A 16799-nucleotide genomic window follows, 5' to 3' on the forward strand; every position below is an offset into this window, starting at 1 on the left:
CGTTACATTTTTCCTTCAAAACAATGTACCTTTTTTACATATTCAACCTGTAGTTAGTGTAAAATCATTGGTGCCATATAAAAGTATTTTTAAATTTAAATAAATATTTACTTATGATGAAAAATATTTTTTGTTGAGTAAATTGATGGGGTGGTTTAATCACGTGCCATGGTGACATTTTTAAATGCATAAGAGACTGTTACGGTGGGAAATTTCTTTCAAAGTCTTCACCCTTTTGTTTTCAGAAACTGAATCAGAGCCAACTATTTTTTAAATATATATATATATTAATGTCATGTCATACGATTCTAAGCGGATTCTTGTTATACCATTACATGAGGCGGCATAGCTGTCAAAGCTTTTATTAATGGTTGCTTTAAAGATGCTTAGAGAGCATGATGGGTATATGCCCAACAGTGATTTGCAGTAGCCATTTTCCTGATTTAAGGTGCAATCTGAAATTCCAGTGCAACACATATCATTGCATTTCCCATCTTGCCAGTCATAAACTTTATTAACACGCTCCTTATTTTACATCCACTAATTTGAACATGTCGTTATCTTCTATACGTTCTTGCAGCACACCAGCACTTAAGTTCTCATCTCAAAATACTGCTATTAACAACTAACTTCTGAATAAAATATTTTATCGTTCATGGTCCCTTTTATTTCTAAGACACTTAATAAATTGAAGCCATTTAACAGTGACAGTTGTTTAAAACTTTGTAAAACGTTGCTGTATTGGAATGCCAAGCCTAGCTTTATTTATCCCCATTACTCGCAACCCACATCATTTTCAGAACTGTAATCAGGGTTTTTTTCTGAAAAAAAGGTCTTTGTGCTGTGACAAAATATACATTACAACAAAACTAAAATGCAAATCACCCTCTTTGTGCTTAGTCAACATTCTTTTATACCAGCAAGAACAAGTAAAAAAAGAGGGAGATCTTTTTCATTCTTTGAAAACATGAAGGCGGCCACTGGAATTGCCACCAGCTAAAATGTACCTGCTAGGGTGGCAAGCACTGACTGAGCAAACCGAGGCAAGATGGTCTTCGCTGGAGAAGGAATGCACCAGTTCTCCCATAGCATGAAAGGCCTGGATTTGCCTGGGTCGAGACATACTTCCCACCACAAAGCAGTCATCTCTTTTGGGATCCCATATAGCTCTGAACCTTGTTAGCCACCGTCCCGTGTTGCTGTTATGCCTACTCAGAATCAGAAAAGAGAAAGATAGTAGGGGTTGTCTACAGAACCAGGCAATCTTATTTATTTATTTATTACATTTATATACCGCCCCATAGCTGAAGCTCTCTGGGCGGTTTACAAAGGTTAAAAACAGTGAACATTAAAAACAAATATACAAAAATTTAAAACCATCAAAAGCATAAAAACAACAATATCCATTTAAAACAACTATTCTGATTTAAAAGAAAACAAACAGCCAAATCTTTGGCTACAGCTCTCTGGTATGAAACAATTCTGTTGAGCTGTGATAATGAATGCAAAGAAAATAAACATTAGGTATAGTGTGGACCCATTTATTTCTAAATAAATCAAAGCATCAGAAGTCAAACTAAGTGACCTCTGAAATTATAAAAAAATCAGAATTAAATACAGGGAGCAGCACATTCAGTGCAGTATGTTGAACTTCTATATGCCTAATCTCTCGCAGAGAGGAAAACAACTGGTTTCTTAATTTTTACTCACATGCACACTACAAGGAAAGCTATTCCTCTACAGTCAAGTGCTATGTGCTGTTTACAGCAAACGGATGTCTTTTCTGAGAATCCCTTCCATCAAACCTAAACCTTAGCATCACAGAGTAAACCTTCTTATTTTATTATTTTTATTTATTATTGCATTTATATCCCACCATTTTTCCTCCAAGGAACCTCCTCCTCCTCCTCCTCCTCCTCTCCATTTTATCCTCACAACAACAACCCTGTGAGGTGGGTTGGGCTGAGAGTGTGTGACTGGTCCAAAGTCACCCAGTGGGTTTCCATGGCGGAGTGGGGACTAGAACACGGATCTCCCGACTCCCAGTCCAACACTTTAGCCACTACACCAAACTGGCTCTCACTTGTCTTAACTCACCTGATAGTGGTGAGAATAGGTGCTAAAGATGTTAAACAATTGGTTCCAAAGACCCTGTAAAAGAAGTAGAAAGTGGTTAAAATGACCAAAAAACTAGATTTGGCCTAACAATTAAAAGTGTGGCCAGTTATTACTGATTCATATTCAGAATACAATCAGGTGTTAAGGAAATACAATTAAGGCTTTGGGCGATAAGTCTGGAATTGCTGTGGACTCATTCTGAGCCCACAGCAATAGCTGAGATACAAGGCTTTCAAAAAGGAGCACAGGGCTGGCTGGCAGACAGGACATTTAGGAAGAACAGATCCCAGCTACCACCTCCAAGGCACATGCAAGTGTAAATCAGCAGTTTCTGCACACACACCACTCTTGCATCACACAATGACTCTCTGCTGATCATGTGAACTGGCTCTACAGAAAGATACTACGTGGCAATAGAAAAACACTGCGTGTGGTTTAAGTTCTGTGATCACACCAGATCTTAGAATGCATACATTCCACATAAGTGGAAAATATAAACCTAGCTTCTTTCCCACTCTTACGTACCTCAATGTATCATCAGCACAAGTTGTCACCACTCTGTTGCCAGTAAGGGGTGAAAAATAAGCCGAAGCAACACTCTTCGTGTGCCCTGTGAGAGAGACTACAGGCCTGCCTCCACTTTTCTTCAGGTGCCGAACATCATAAATACCAACATCCCTGCAACATAAATTGGAACCCTGAATTTCCCATGAGCAACTCCTGTTCTTCAGCGATCAGGAGGATCACCTAGAGAGGGCATCTCCTCCTATGGGACCCTGGGAGCACGGCTAATCAGTTAAACATCCTGCCTCCTCTAGTGGAGAGACAGCCTACAGTTGCGGGCAGCGAGGCGGGACAGAATTTCCTAGTGCTTTATTTTGCTGCAGAAGTTTTTTCCATTTTATAAGTTCATTATTAGCAATTAATGGATTGTGTAGCCTGAATGACAGAGCTTTGCTTTGGATCAGGTCTTGAGCAGCAGTCACGTTTCTTGGGAAACCAAGGTGGGGAGAAATCAGCACCATGGAAAGCTCCCAATAGTGCTGAAGCTCCAAGCCAGACAGGATTGTAGGTTATTTTAACAAGGAGCAGAGAAAGACTGGGGTTTAAACAAGAGTTTGGCTGCCCTTAGCCTAATTGGTCCTGCCTCCATACGGACTGAGGTTTGGGCTCTTAAAGGGGTCTGGCTTGCTTTAGCAATCGGAGGCTGTGATGAAATGGGAGAGGCTGTAGCGTGTTAGTTTTATCATGGCTTGGTCTCAGAAGGCTGTAATGCAACCTCTTCTGGGCACAGAGGAGCTTGCCCCTGTCACCGTCCCCCCACCCCTGGAATTGGATTCTAGGGAGGTAGAAGCCTCATGATGAGTCCTCTCCTTCAACCCTGGAGGCTCTTCTTAAGAACATAAGCAGTGCCCTGATGCTGGATCAGACCGAGGGTCCATCTAGTCCAGCACTCTGTTCACACAGGGGCCAACCGGCTGTCGGCCAAGGACCAACGAAGCAACAGCACCCTCCCACCCATATTCCCCAGTAAGCATATAGGCTTACTTCCTTGGATACTGGAGGTAGCACATAGCCATCAGGGTTAGTAGCCCTTGATAGCCTTCTCCTCCAGGAATTTATCCACCCCCCTTTTAAAGCCATCCAAATTGGTGGCCATTACTACAACTTGTGGTAGCGAATTCCATAGTTTAACTATGCACTGTGTGAAGAAGTACTTCCTTTTATTTGCTCTGAATCTCCCCCCAAATCAGCTTCATGGTATGACCCCTACGTTCTAGTGTTATGGGAGACGGAGAAAAATGTCTCCCTATCCACACTATGCATAATTTTGTACACCTCTATCATGTCTCTCCTTAGCCTCCTTTTTTCCAAGCTAAACAATCCCAGCTGACATCACCTTCCCTCCTAGGGAGATGCTCCAGCCCCTTAATCGTTTTAGTTGCCCTTTTCTACAATTTCCCCAGCTCTATAATATCATTCTTTAGGTGTGGTGACCAGAACGGTACACAGTATTCCAAGTGTGGTCGCACCATAGATGTGTATAAAATCAGTATGATATTGGCAGTTTTATTCTCAATTCTTTTTCTAACATGGAGTTTGCCATTTTTACAGTGGCCACACACTGGGTTGACATTTTCATTGAGCTGTCTTGTTTGGTCACCGCCAGTTCAGATCCCATCAGGTTATCCTTGAAATTGGGGTGTTTTTTGGCCCCAACGTGCTTCACCTTACACTTATATTCAATAACTACCCAGAAAGCTTCGGCTATGGGGCGGTATATAAATGTAATAAATAAATAATAAATAAAAATAAAATAAAGAGGACAAGGGTCAAGGATCCTCTTAAGACAAGGGCCCTGGGTCCTTGTCCATGACAAATACTGGGAAGGTGCAAAAGCCTATGGCCACTGATGCTTATATATACTGACATGCATTATATGGGAACCTAACGGGATGAACCTGAAATCCTAACACAAGAAGGTAAGTATAATCTAACAGAAATTACTGAGACTCATGACTAGAGTAGTGCAACTCAAAAGTAATCACTACCATGCTACAATTTGTCAACCAAAACTTATGAATTCTGAGATGGCAAATAGATTTGTAAAAGGAAAGGGACAAAAACTAGAATTCCTCACAAAGAGGAACAGAGGCTGTACCCCAGATTCTTTCTGCCTCCAGCTCTTCCTGTTTGGTTCTGGCTTCTAGGATGATTCAGAGGTTTCAGGTCAAACATAAACAGGAACCTAAAATGTTTTATGTATAACTTGGTTTGTTTATAAAGTCATCATGCTTGGTATATTAAATTTAAAAATTTATTTTATTCAGACTGTAATGGCAAGTTTACTGCACTTACTCTTATACGTTTTTAATTTTAATGATAATTTTATGAGAAAACCAAGTATACATAATTCATCTTATACTCCTAAAGTAACAAAGTGACTTTAAATCTGTAAAGAATGCTAAAAAGCAAGCATTGCACATTTTTCACTGGGGGGATTTAAGTAGAGGCTAGATGAGGGTCTCTCAGGAATCCTTGGACTAGACCAGCCCTTCCTCAGCCTGGTGCCCTTCAGATGTTTACTTATCCACATACGGTCAAATTACTGTAACGTGCTTCTACCTGAGGCTTCCTTAGAAAATGCTCCAGAAACTTCAACTGTGCAAAACTTCAAGTAATCACCGGGATGTTTGTTGGGGGTTCTCTATTTCTAAAATTTAGAAAACATCTTAAAAACATGGACTTCAGTGGCTCTTCACTGAATTCTGGCCCACACAGGAGACCTTTATGTCTGTACTTACCACGGCGTCTCTCCAATTCCTGAGCTTTCTATTCTTAATGCACTGCAACAAGCACTTGCCTCATAGATGGCACCTACCTTGCTCCAGCAGTAATGAAATAATTTCTGCTGACTGGATGAACATGGACAGTCCTCGTCTTTGAATTAAGATCTGCAGAAAGCTCAGAGGAATTTCCTGGTGTTCTTTGGTCCACTACAGCCACCTCTCCATCCCACATTCCCACTATCAGCGTGGAGGCATCATCTGCCAGGAAGTCAAATGAGGAGAGACTGTACTGCTCATTTCTGTATACCTGAGAATGAGAAATAGGTCTAATTTAGGCAACCCCTAATATATACTGCTTAGCTTAAATTTGTTTTAAATTACTGCTTTTATGCTGATACTTGGGAATAGCTGGAGATTACCCTACATTGTACCATGCTCTGGCTACCACACTGTTTGTAATACATAGCAAAGAGGACTGAGGGAAGCGAACTGCTTGATAGACAGGTACGTTTCCCAAATGCATAGGGCTTTCTTTCTTTCTTTCCAAAGACGTACTTTTGCATCCCTAACTGAGAAGCAGGTGAAACTCAGTTCCAAGCAAGATTAAGGACACAGGAATTCACTCTGACTGACTCTCTGGGGCCTGCCCTGCCACCTGGCCTTTCCTTTTTTTAACTGGAGGGGCTGGCAATAGAACCCAAGGTCTGCATGCAAAGCACGTGGTGCTCCAACATGATGCTCAGTCTCTCCTGGGACAGAAGTGGGCATTCAATAAAGAGAGGGAGGGAGGGAGGGAGGGAGAGCTGCTCCTTCCCCCTCTCTCCTCTAACATGGAACAGCAGCTTGAACAAGACAGAAGTGGGTGGAACAATCCATAGCAAATTCTGCCTTGCATGATGAATCCACACCGCAGTCCTCCTCCTAATAAAAGGGAATATTACATTCCAGATTCCATGGTGTCTCTGCCAAAAATATGTCAATCACCTAAATTGACTCCTATGTGAGTAAAGCACCCAACACTTCCTCCTGTTCTTTCACTAAAAAAATGAAGTTTTACTATTTAGCAGAGCATGTAATGGCCACAATCTATCAATATTCACCTCATCAAAGACTGCTCTGGTTACATCCCCACATCGTAACGTGCCATCATGGCTCAGGGACAGAAGATGAGCAGGATTGAATGAAGAAAAATTCATACAGCTAACTGGCTGGGTGTGAAGTGTGAAGACATGTATTCCATCTTCCAGCTTGCAGTCCTAAAAAGTATAAACAGGTACACACAACAAATGCATTGCTACTTCTCTTTTCAAAATGCAAATACAACTTAGTGGGGTTCTCTTCTGCTCAGCAGGCAGGAGACCAGGAAGTGAAAGGTTCAGTCCTCGCCAGTCATAAATAAGGCTGGGGCAGAAACGTTGGTGCTCATCAACAGAGGAGACCCATCTCAGTTTCAGGTTGAGAAAGCAAAACTACCGGAAAACATCAACATGCCCCATGAGGGTGAACAATAAGAAAGAGGGGGCAAATACAAAAATACAATTCAAATTTATTATTAATACCCTCTTTTCCGTTTAAAACAGAGCAGGGTTACCTTATTTCTTTGAGGTGGGACCCCTCACTGAACCTCCAGTCTGCAGGGGGTCAGGGCACAGCCCAACATCATCTGGTCCCTGGCTGAAGCTATGCAGCACGCAAGCTTTCCCTGGCCATAGGCTTTTACCCTTTCCTGTGGCAACGTGACTCCTCTACTTGACCCAGCCCTGCTCTGACAAGAGCGAGAGAAGGATCCTGCTGTCTTCTGAACACGCGTTGAGAGGGAGGCTGTGCCTGATCTCCTTCCTCAGAGAATTTGCTGATCCATTTGCAGATCTTGGGTGTAACGAAAGCTCCTCTATGGTGGTGATGGTGGAGGCCGGCTGACCTCTGGGTCTTCTAAACCTAACCCTGGTGCTGCTGCCTCGGATGGTTTCCATGCCCCAGGCAGCGTTGGAAGCCACTTCTTCGCCAGAACCACCTTGCTTCCATGGTGAACACTGGTGCTATGGACGCAGGAGCTGGACTCTTCTGAGTCCACCAGCTCTGAGGGGGAGATTGTTCCAGTATAGGAGCATGTAGTCCTCAGAGAGATAGGAACAGAAAATTGCTTAGAAGAAACTATTAAGAACCATGTGCAGATTCCATTAGGAATATCTGTGAATCATCAGAAGGATCAGCAGATTACTCCCGTAATGAAAAATAGGGCTGTGCTCCGCTTCTCCTCGGACCGGAGAAGCAGGAGCGGATCGGGGTGCTTCGCCTCCCCATAAGGCAGAGGCGAAGAGGATCAGGGGAGCAGCAGAGCGTCGCAGATCGAGGTGAAGGCGGATCCTTCGCCTCAATCCGGAGCTCCACAAAAAAGGTAAGGGGAGTTTCCTTGGCCCTGCCGCCACCGCCTGTGCGGCGACGGCGGCAGAGCCAGGTAAGGGGCAAGGGGGTCTTACCTGCATCCGTCTGCGGCCCTGCGGCTGCAGATGGACGCAGGTAAGGGGGAGGAGGGGTTTACCTGGCCCTGCCACCGCCACCTGTGTGGCTACGGCGGCAGAGCCAGGTAAGGGGGCAAGGGGGGTCTTACCTGCATCTGTTGCGGCCCGTCGCCGGCTTCACTAGAGCCCGTGGCTCAACCCGGAAGTGTAGGCTGGAAGCGGGGCCTACAGTTCCTGGTTGAGCCGCAAACTCTAGTGAAGCTGGCGACGGGCTGGGACGGAAGCAGGCAAGGGGGAGGAGGGCCTTACCTGGCGCCGCCCCCCACCGCTGCAGAGCTCCGATTTGGAGCTGGAGCTCCGCATCGGACCCTAGGTGGATCAAGTTGGGGCGGAGCGGATCGGGGGGTCCGTGCACATCCCTAATGAAAACACTTTTTTATCCCACTCAACCACCAAGATTCCTAGGGCAGCTTACAAAAGAATCTCTTTCCAAGTGGACTTATAAATACAATGATTCTCCTTCTGGAAACAAGAACACTGCACACTTCTGATCTGCTCCAGGATGAACTCAAGGGCCACCATTCAGTCAAATGCAGCTTAGTTGAGTCTGGATGTAGTGAGGGATCCTAAAATATAAAGTCATGAAGAATGGCAAACTAGGTCCAAGCATTCAGACCATGAGAACTGAAACCTCACCACCATGTCCAATAAGGGGCTACCAAAATTACATCTCTCCAAGTGTGAGAAGCCCCAGTGACAAAGCATCAGAAAACAAGTGAGTTAAGCTACTTTGCGAGGGAAAGGTAAGTGAAATTACAAAATCATATATTAAAGTACTTCAGGTAATCATTTATAATTAATAAATAGCATCTGAAGCCAAAGCAAGGCCAAAGCAAAGGGAGCTAAACCCCGGAGGGATCAACCCCTTACAAACTTAACAATAGAGAGCTAAATATCAGGGGGGAATCCAGCAAGAACTTGCAGGTCTTGCAGCTTTGCCCTAACAAAGACCCTGGAGTGGCTAAAAAGAACCTCAACAGCATATTTTAAGCTAATCCCAATTTTGAAAAAGGGGAATAAAAGAAATTCATAATTCTACTGACAAGCACCTCTGTACAGGACTAACGAGTGGAAGAGTCTGCTTATAAGCAGGGAAAAGTGCAGGCTTAGCTTCAGTGTGGGCTCATTTTAAGCTCAGGCTTTAGGCCTTAAAGAGTAGCTCATTAAATAAAGCAAGTTTACAAGTTCAGCTTATCATTTAGTTTTTAAAACACACACAGAAAAAGGATCGAGTCCTTGCAAGCCACATCCTTCCCAAAACACCTACCCTTTGTCTGCTGTCCCCTCCAGCAACCCACTGAATAGGGTACCAAAGGAGGACAAAGAGATTGTAGAGAAGCTGAATGAATTCTTCTCCTTGGTCTTCATTTCAGAAGATACAGGACAGATACCTACGCCTGAACTGATATTTTCAGTAAGGGAGTCTGATGAACTGAGGCAAATGGTGGGGACAAAAGATGGAAGTTCTCAACCCACCAGAGGACTGGAAGATGGCCAATGTAACCAGTTTTTAAAAAGGGGTCAGTAGGGAGGGATCTGGGAAATTACAGGCTGCCTTAGCTTAACATCTGTTCCTGGTGAATTGGTTAAAAGCATTATTAAAGAAAAATAATAATAAGCGTATAGAAAGATAATCCCTGCTGGAAAAGAATCAACGCAGCTTCCTCAAAGGAAGTCATATCTTACTAAACTTTTAGATTTCTTTGAGAGTGTCAATAAACATGTACACTGCTGCTAAGATGAGGAACCTTTACCTAATTTATCTAAACTTTACAGAAAATTATGTTCTGCCAATGTGCACATTCCAGGAGTTCCTTAGACCAAAGGTTTGAAGCCCTGGAAGACGGAAATGCAATCATGACATCTTAATGGCTTAAACCGAGTTTTATCCACATCTTGGCACCAGTGTAGCTACAGGACCATCCACTATGGGAAACCTTGAACGCCTCAGAGTCATGAGGCAATTCTTCTTTCTAGAGGAGCTAAAAGGCTCTGCTGCCTTTGACCTTAGAAACCCTTCCTTGGTCTCTCAAGGCTTGGGAGAGGCAGGCAGCTTCCCGATCAGAACAAATGGCTTCTCTTGTTCCTCTGGCTTCTCAGAGAAATAAGGTGGTAAAGGGCTCAGTTAGGGGGGAATTCCCTTGTCTCTGCCCAGGCAATCCACTGCCCCTTCTGCCTTTTTGGACGGGGAACATTGCAGCCACAGCATCCATGGTCCGCTCTGAAACTCCTCAGCCTTTTTCTTTTCTTTTCAATAAACTTTCTAAAGTTAAAGCAATCAGAAATACGGTGGTGCTCCGGTGACACCCTGTCTCTTGGAGCCTGGCAGGATGGGAAATCTCTCCGATGTACATCATCCCTGCCTATTGGAGTGAGTGGGAGGACCAATCCATTCAAGGATATCCTCCACTCTGGCAACGAAACATTCCGGTCTTCTTAATGGCTATACTTCTACACACTTTTCCAGAGCAATTACCTGGTTTTTTGAATTTTAAACGTTCCCATTTTCCTGCCTAAGATCAATGGTTTACAGAAGATACCCGTAACACTAAAAAAATATTACCCAAAGACAACAGAACATGAGCTGCTTACCAAATCCCAGAGGCCAATCTGCCCCCACTTGTCTCCAGCCGCCACCAAAGTCCTGCTTTCGGATGGATGGATAGCCACAGAGTAAATCCGGTTTTTGACAACTTTTGCCACAGAGTCTTCTCTGAGGATCATTCCACACAGTCTTGCTTTGTAACTAGGCCAAAACAATTAGTATGTTAGCATCTATCCAAAAAAAGAAAAGAACAAAAAAGCAAATTTTAAAAAGCAAGATGAAACCAATTTCTAAATTACCTTTCCAAGTTACATGTAGTCTTCTCAATCTTCTTAGGCTTCACCTGCATTTCCAGTTGGAAAACAAAAAGAATTTACCATACAGATACTGAATTAAATAAATTAAATGTTCAGAATCTCTATAGGTCAAATTAATAAGCTCTTCTGATACCTGACTTATTTTTGCCCACATATTCAGAAAGCCTTCCGTTAGCTCAGTTCCCTGATCTTGATCTGCAGGTATCATCTGGAGAGGCCCAGGTGGCAAACGGGGCTTTAGAGAGGAAATGGCATAGAACTTAGTGTCTTGCTTTACATCTTGCCCTTTTAATACACCCCCCACAGAAAAGTAGCAGATAGAGCCACTTAACTTTTCCATATCCCAGTTCTATCATTATTATTATTATTTATTTATATAGCACCATCAATGTACATGGTGCTGTACAGAGTAAAACAGTAAATAGCAAGACTCTGCCGCATAGGCTTACAATCTAATAAAATCCTAGTAAAACAATAAGGAGGGGAAGAGAATGCAAACAGGTACAGGGTAGGGTAAGTAGGCACAGGGTAGGGTAAAACTAACAGTATAAAGTCTGCACAACATCAAGTTTTAAAAGCTTTAGGAAAAAGAAAAGTTTTTAGTTGAGCTTTAAAAGCTGCGATTGAACTTGTAGTTCTCAAATGTTCTGGAAGAGTGTTCCAGGCGTAAGGGGCAGCAGAAGAAAATGGACGGAGCCGAGCAAGGGAAGTAGAGGCCCTTGGGCAGGCGAGAAACATGACATCAGAGGAGCGAAGAGCACGAGCGGGGCAATAGTGTGAGATGAGAGAGGAGAAATAGGAAGGAGCTAGACCATGAAAAGCTTTGAAGGTTTATCACTATCGCTTTATTCATGCAGCCCAAATCACTTGTGAAAAGCCAGGTTCTTAAGACTTGATTGATGCAAACACATGTTTGATCAACGAAGAGCCAAATAACATCAGAGGGAATGGAAAAGCTTCACCAGCAGCCCCAAGCCAAATGCTCTAGCAATGTCTAAGAATTTCAAAAAGCAGAACACAGCAAGAGCATTTTAAGTTGCTAATTCTTCCCTCCATGTTTGTCCTCTTACATGCTCTTCAACTGAAAGTTCTGGCTGTGCTTGTGTTTCTGGCAAGGGAATGCCCAGTGGATCTACTCTCTGCAAGCGCATGGATCTTCGACAAGTTGTCTCAGTTTCTGCCTTTGAAGGTTTAACTCTACAGAAACAACACAATGTCACCTCTAAGACCTTTCAATGTTTCAAATATTTCACATCCATCACACTTTAACTTTAGCAATACCTTACTTCTTCCTTTATCTATTAGATTAGCCTGCATTTCTTGGGATAGTTTTTCATTTCACTCTACCATATTTTCTATCATTCCTTCTTCCCTCAGCCACCACGCCAGCTGCTAGATCTCACCACCTGGAAATTCCTCTGGATAAGAAGAGCTGGGCCGGACCTCCAGCATCCTATTCCCACAGTGATTAATCAGATGCCTACGGGAAATGCACAAGCAGGACTTGAGTGCAATAGCACCCTCACACTCATGTTCCCCCGCAATGGTATTGCAAGGTATCCTGCATCAGATTAGTGTAGCCATCGTGTGTCTTATCCCTTACATACTACATTTAATGCATATCCTGCCATTTGGTTTGCAACAAAACTCCCAGAACAGCTTACAAATAAAATAGTAAAAAGCAACAAAACTTTCATCATTCCAAGACAGATTTAACTTTCAGTATTCCAAGGCAATAGCTGCAGATTAATATGCAGCTGTTGCATCTTCCCACTCCATTCCTTCAAGGGTCCCTTCTCTCACCTGCTGCAAACAAAACTAAGCTCCCCCCATAGCTTAGGCCTTATTAGCACCCTCTCATCCCTCTTTTGAGCCTAGGGGGGAAATTCTGCTCCCCCAACTAAACCGAAGTTTTAAAAAGGAATGATTTCTAGTAAAAGTTCAGCATATGCTACTCACTCCAGAAAGTCAGTCTCCCATTGTGCCTTAACTTACCCATGGATGCTGTCACAGGTGTCTATGGGCACCACTTTTGGATGCTTGCCATATTGTGCAAATCCAAGCAGCAGGGGTACTTGGAGGATTAGACAGCCCTCAAATAACTCATGGCTTCTTTTAAGGTCATTTGAGGGTTAACCCTCATGTGAATCCAGTATTAACCCTCATGTGAATCCAGTTAACCCTCATGTGAACCCAGGTAGCAGGGTTACTTGAGGATTGTTTAACCCTCAAACAAGCCGATGCCTTGGTTCACACAACATGAACAGCCTGTAGTAGTTGGAGTGAACCCTTTTCTGCCTGTTCTCCTACAACTATTGAAAATGACAAACTCTTCAGGTTGTTGCTGTCAATCATTCCCAACAATTCATGACATTATAAACACAAGTATTTTACTAAGACATTAGTGAACAAATACTGCCACAGTGTTTTTTTTAATTAGAAAGTTCCAATTATAATACAGTAGGTAAGGAAAATGTAGTGACATAAAAATGCCCAATGACAGACTTGCAGGGGTTCAGGTTTTCTAATTGGTTAAATAGATTCCGATATCTTTACAACTTAAAACAGGAAAGAGAAAAGTAGTCAAAATCTTGAGCCGTATTTAAAATGTGTGTTGCCTTACTTTTTTCTTTCACAAGGCTGCCCTTTGATTGTCATTTTACGAAGTCTTGCAGCTGACTTAAAAGAGATAGAAAGAACAAAAAAATTAGCTGCATAGTGTACACAATTTATCTAGTTCATACGTCCACATTAATTTTCTTGCTTCACAGATTTAGCAAACGTAAGTCAGGCCCTAAAAGTCAAACTACGGTCTACTACTGCACCTCACAATAGTATGTGGTTATTCTGTTACTACGTAATAAATTATCCTAAATATCACTATAATTTTATAAAGTTTTAATTTAAGCAAAACAAAAGAGCCCTATGCAGGACTATAGGAATGAAACAGATTTATAAACTGGGAAACAGGCAAGGAGGTTCATAAACTTGGAACATAAGAAGCTGCCTTATACTGGGTCAGACCATCAGTCCATTTAGCACACCTTGCCGATACTGGCTGAAAGAGATTCTCCGGGGTTCCAGGCAGGGTTTGCTTTCCTCACTGGGCCAGGATCGAAGCTGGGACCCTTCTGTGTGATCGTTTTACTTTTGAGATTAGTAATTATTAGAGTATAAAGGGACCAATTTAAACCAGTGAATACAAATATTATTTAAGCGACTGAAATTGCCCCCCCTCCCAAATAACATGTTGCAGCTCGGTCCATATCCTTGTGACTGGTTGCTTTTGTTTAGCTGTGGCCACTATTTTTATCCCTTCCTATTTGGTTATGTGCTTGAAACCTGTTTTAATGTCTTTTATTGTTACTTTCATTACATTTTATTGGGTGCCTTACTGTAGAAAAGTGGCGCATTCATTTAACTAAAATAAAAATATTATTGTGGAACTCTCCTTTGAAGGAGGCTCAACCCTACATTAACATCTTTTTAGGTACTAAGCAAAGAACTTTTTACTTTCCCAATTTTTAACCTCTTAAGTATTATTTTTGATGTGACTGTACTTAGTGCTACTTTTACTATTGTCAACTGCTGTTCTTTTATTAGCATTTTATTATCAAGTGTAAATCACCTGGAAATGTTTAATGGAAAGGTGATAAATATTTTTAAAAAAATATTAAATGAAATATCCTTGGCATTACAAGAAAAATCCCTGCTGTTGTATTACATCTTGGCTTTGGAATCATTGCTGAAGATAGATTCCTTAATTAAAATTGATCTCTTAAAAATATGGCAGTGACCATTAAGCATTGTTATTCTAATCCTTAAAAGAAATCCCAACAAACCTCAAATAATTTTAGAGAAGCAAAGAAATTTGCATTTTCTGTTATGTTCTTCAGTCTCTTTTTTTCATAAGCTGATAGCTGTGTTGATTCATCATCCTGCAACCAATAAAAGCAAATATTTTGCAGGAATGAAAGTTTTAATCCATATCTTCCAAGCAATACTCAGCAAGCTATTATGAGAAATAAGAGACACTTACATCCTTTTTAACACTCTCAGGATCTACATCATTCTCCAAATCACTATTGATGGCTCCTAGAACTGAAGGATGTAGGTCAGATTTTGTGTTGAAGAGTACCTCAGCATGACTGGGAGAAGCCTTAGACATTACCGCCCTGGTTTGCAGGCCTGAAGAATTGTTACAGGCTTTCTTGAATTTTGGTTCTTTATTTAAAGATTCTTCAGCGCTAGAAAATTGCTCTAACAAGCGTTTCTGAGGCCTACGCCTGTTGTGTTCTTCTGAGATGACCGACACAGGTGTGAGAAGAATTCTCACTTGTTTTACCAAAGTCTTGCTTTTGAAAGAACATTCTGGAAGACATGTGTTCAAATTTTCTTTGGGTGTTCTCTCCTACATATATATAAGAAAAGCACAAGTATTTAGCACTTTACACTAATTTGTTGGTGCAACATGTTTCCAAATAAGTGATATTGGTAGTTATGTTGGGGGGGACCCATTAGGAGCAGCATTTTAACTAATATCTCTTGTTTTAGAGCAGCGGTTCTCAACCTGTGGGTCTAAGACCATCGGAAAACACATATTTCAATTTGTAACAATGAAAATACATCCTGCATATCAGATATTTACATTACGATTCATAACAGTAGCAAAATTACAGTTATGAAGTAGCAACAAAAATAATTTTATGGTTGGGGGTCACCACAACATGAGGAACTGTATTAAAGGGTCGCGGCATTAGGAAGGTTGAGAACCACTGCTTTAGAGGATTAGTTCCTACTCTAGATCATCCCAGCCCTATTGAAGAGAATGGATGCTCTGCATTCCAAAGCACCACACAAAAGCTTTAGTGTCCCCTGTCTTTTAAAGGTTGATCTGGCAATCACAGCCCCTGTTTTTTAACTTTTGTAAACCGCCCAGAGAGCTTCGGCTATGGGGCAGTATATAATAAATTCAATAAATAAATAAAAATAAATAAGCTATAGCTAAAAGGTACAATCCTAAACACATTTGCTAAGGAAAAAGCCCCACTAAAGGTATGTCCCCATTTCGGGACTGGTGTCCAAAGACCCTGTACTTTGCCACTAGGAGGAACCGGGTTCGCCACGACCCCCCGAATTCCCAGGGCGCAGCGCCTGCAGCAGGCACCTCGGCCTGCCTCACCACGCGCAAGTGCGGCGGCGGCGCCTCCTGCGGCCTCGGGCTCATCCAGCTCAGCTCAGCGCTGCGCTCCTGCGGCGGCCAAGCCGCTGCCCGCTCACCCTACTCCGAAGGCGCCCTCCGCGCCCCCTGCGCCGCGTGGCCGGCTTCGCTCGCTTGGGGGCTTCAGCCGGAGCCCCGGCCAGAGGCACGGGTGCGCAACGCCGCGAAGGGTGGAGAGCCAGGGGTGGCCCTGGGCTGCGTGCGGGAGTCAGGCCACCCCTGAGGGCCCAAGCCTCCCCTCCGGGCCTGGGCGCAGGGGCCACCGCGGCGCCTCGGAGAGAGCCAGCCAGCCAGCCAGCCAGCGAGCGCACGCGCCGCGCCACCGCAGGGGAGGCTTTCTACAGAGGCCGCCCTTGCCCCGTGGTGGGGAAGCCCGACGAGGGCCGCCCCGGGTGTGGGCTCGCGCGCACTCGGCGGCAGAGAAGCGCCCATTCCCAGGGGTTGCCCGCAGAGGCTCCCGCCCCAGGGAATACGCCCGGCAGCCCTGACCTGCGCCTGCCGCCTGCGCGCCGCCTCCTCTTCCTCCTCCTCGGCCTTGGGCGCCGGAGCCATCCGCTCAGCCTCCATTGCGCCCGTCTTTCCCGCGCGCGGCAGCGGCCCCGGCCCGCCCCCAGCAGCAAGGAAAAGGCGGGGCGCTGCCCTGGCCGTCGCCTTCCTCTTGGCTTCCCGCGGAGAGCTCAGCGCGTGGCCTCTGCGCACTTGGGTTTCTCCTGGGCTGCCCTTGTGCGAGTCCAAAGCCGCTTGCAATGAAATAAGGTTCCGAAGACAATTATCATTATAGGGTGA

General features: G+C 43.7%; 1 protein-coding gene across 1 annotated transcript; it reads right to left on the reverse strand.

Moving 5' to 3' along the window:
* Positions 1 to 436: 436 nt before the first annotated feature.
* Positions 437 to 16569, reverse strand: WDR76 (WD repeat domain 76). The gene is made up of 13 exons (XM_063142286.1): positions 16503 to 16569; positions 14832 to 15203; positions 14635 to 14730; positions 13416 to 13471; positions 11863 to 11989; positions 10926 to 11027; positions 10775 to 10818; positions 10523 to 10676; positions 6509 to 6664; positions 5501 to 5715; positions 2644 to 2796; positions 2098 to 2151; positions 437 to 1208 (listed from the first exon to the last, which is right to left on the reverse strand). The coding sequence occupies exons 1-13, from the start codon at positions 16563 to 16565 to the stop codon at positions 953 to 955; spliced, it is 1848 nt and encodes a 615-aa protein (XP_062998356.1). The 5' UTR covers positions 16566 to 16569; the 3' UTR covers positions 437 to 952.
* Between the last annotated feature and the right edge of the window lie 230 nt (positions 16570 to 16799).

The sequence above is a fragment of the Elgaria multicarinata genome, chromosome 16 (genome assembly GCF_023053635.1).
Source record: "Elgaria multicarinata webbii isolate HBS135686 ecotype San Diego chromosome 16, rElgMul1.1.pri, whole genome shotgun sequence".
NCBI classification, from domain to species: Eukaryota; Metazoa; Chordata; class Lepidosauria; order Squamata; family Anguidae; genus Elgaria; species Elgaria multicarinata.

Excerpts from the sequence above, each read along its gene's own strand:
- WDR76 (XM_063142286.1), bottom strand. The coding sequence starts at position 16,565 with ATGGCTCCGGCGCCCAAGGCCGAGGAGGAGGAAGAGGAGGCGGCGCGC. Across the intron at positions 11,028-11,862 it reads AACTTTCAGTTGAAGAGCAT|CCCCGTTTGCCACCTGGGCC; the intron begins GTAAGAGGACAA and ends TCCTCTCTAAAG. Across the intron at positions 10,677-10,774 it reads ACTACATGTAACTTGGAAAG|TTACAAAGCAAGACTGTGTG; the intron begins GTAATTTAGAAA and ends GTTTTGGCCTAG.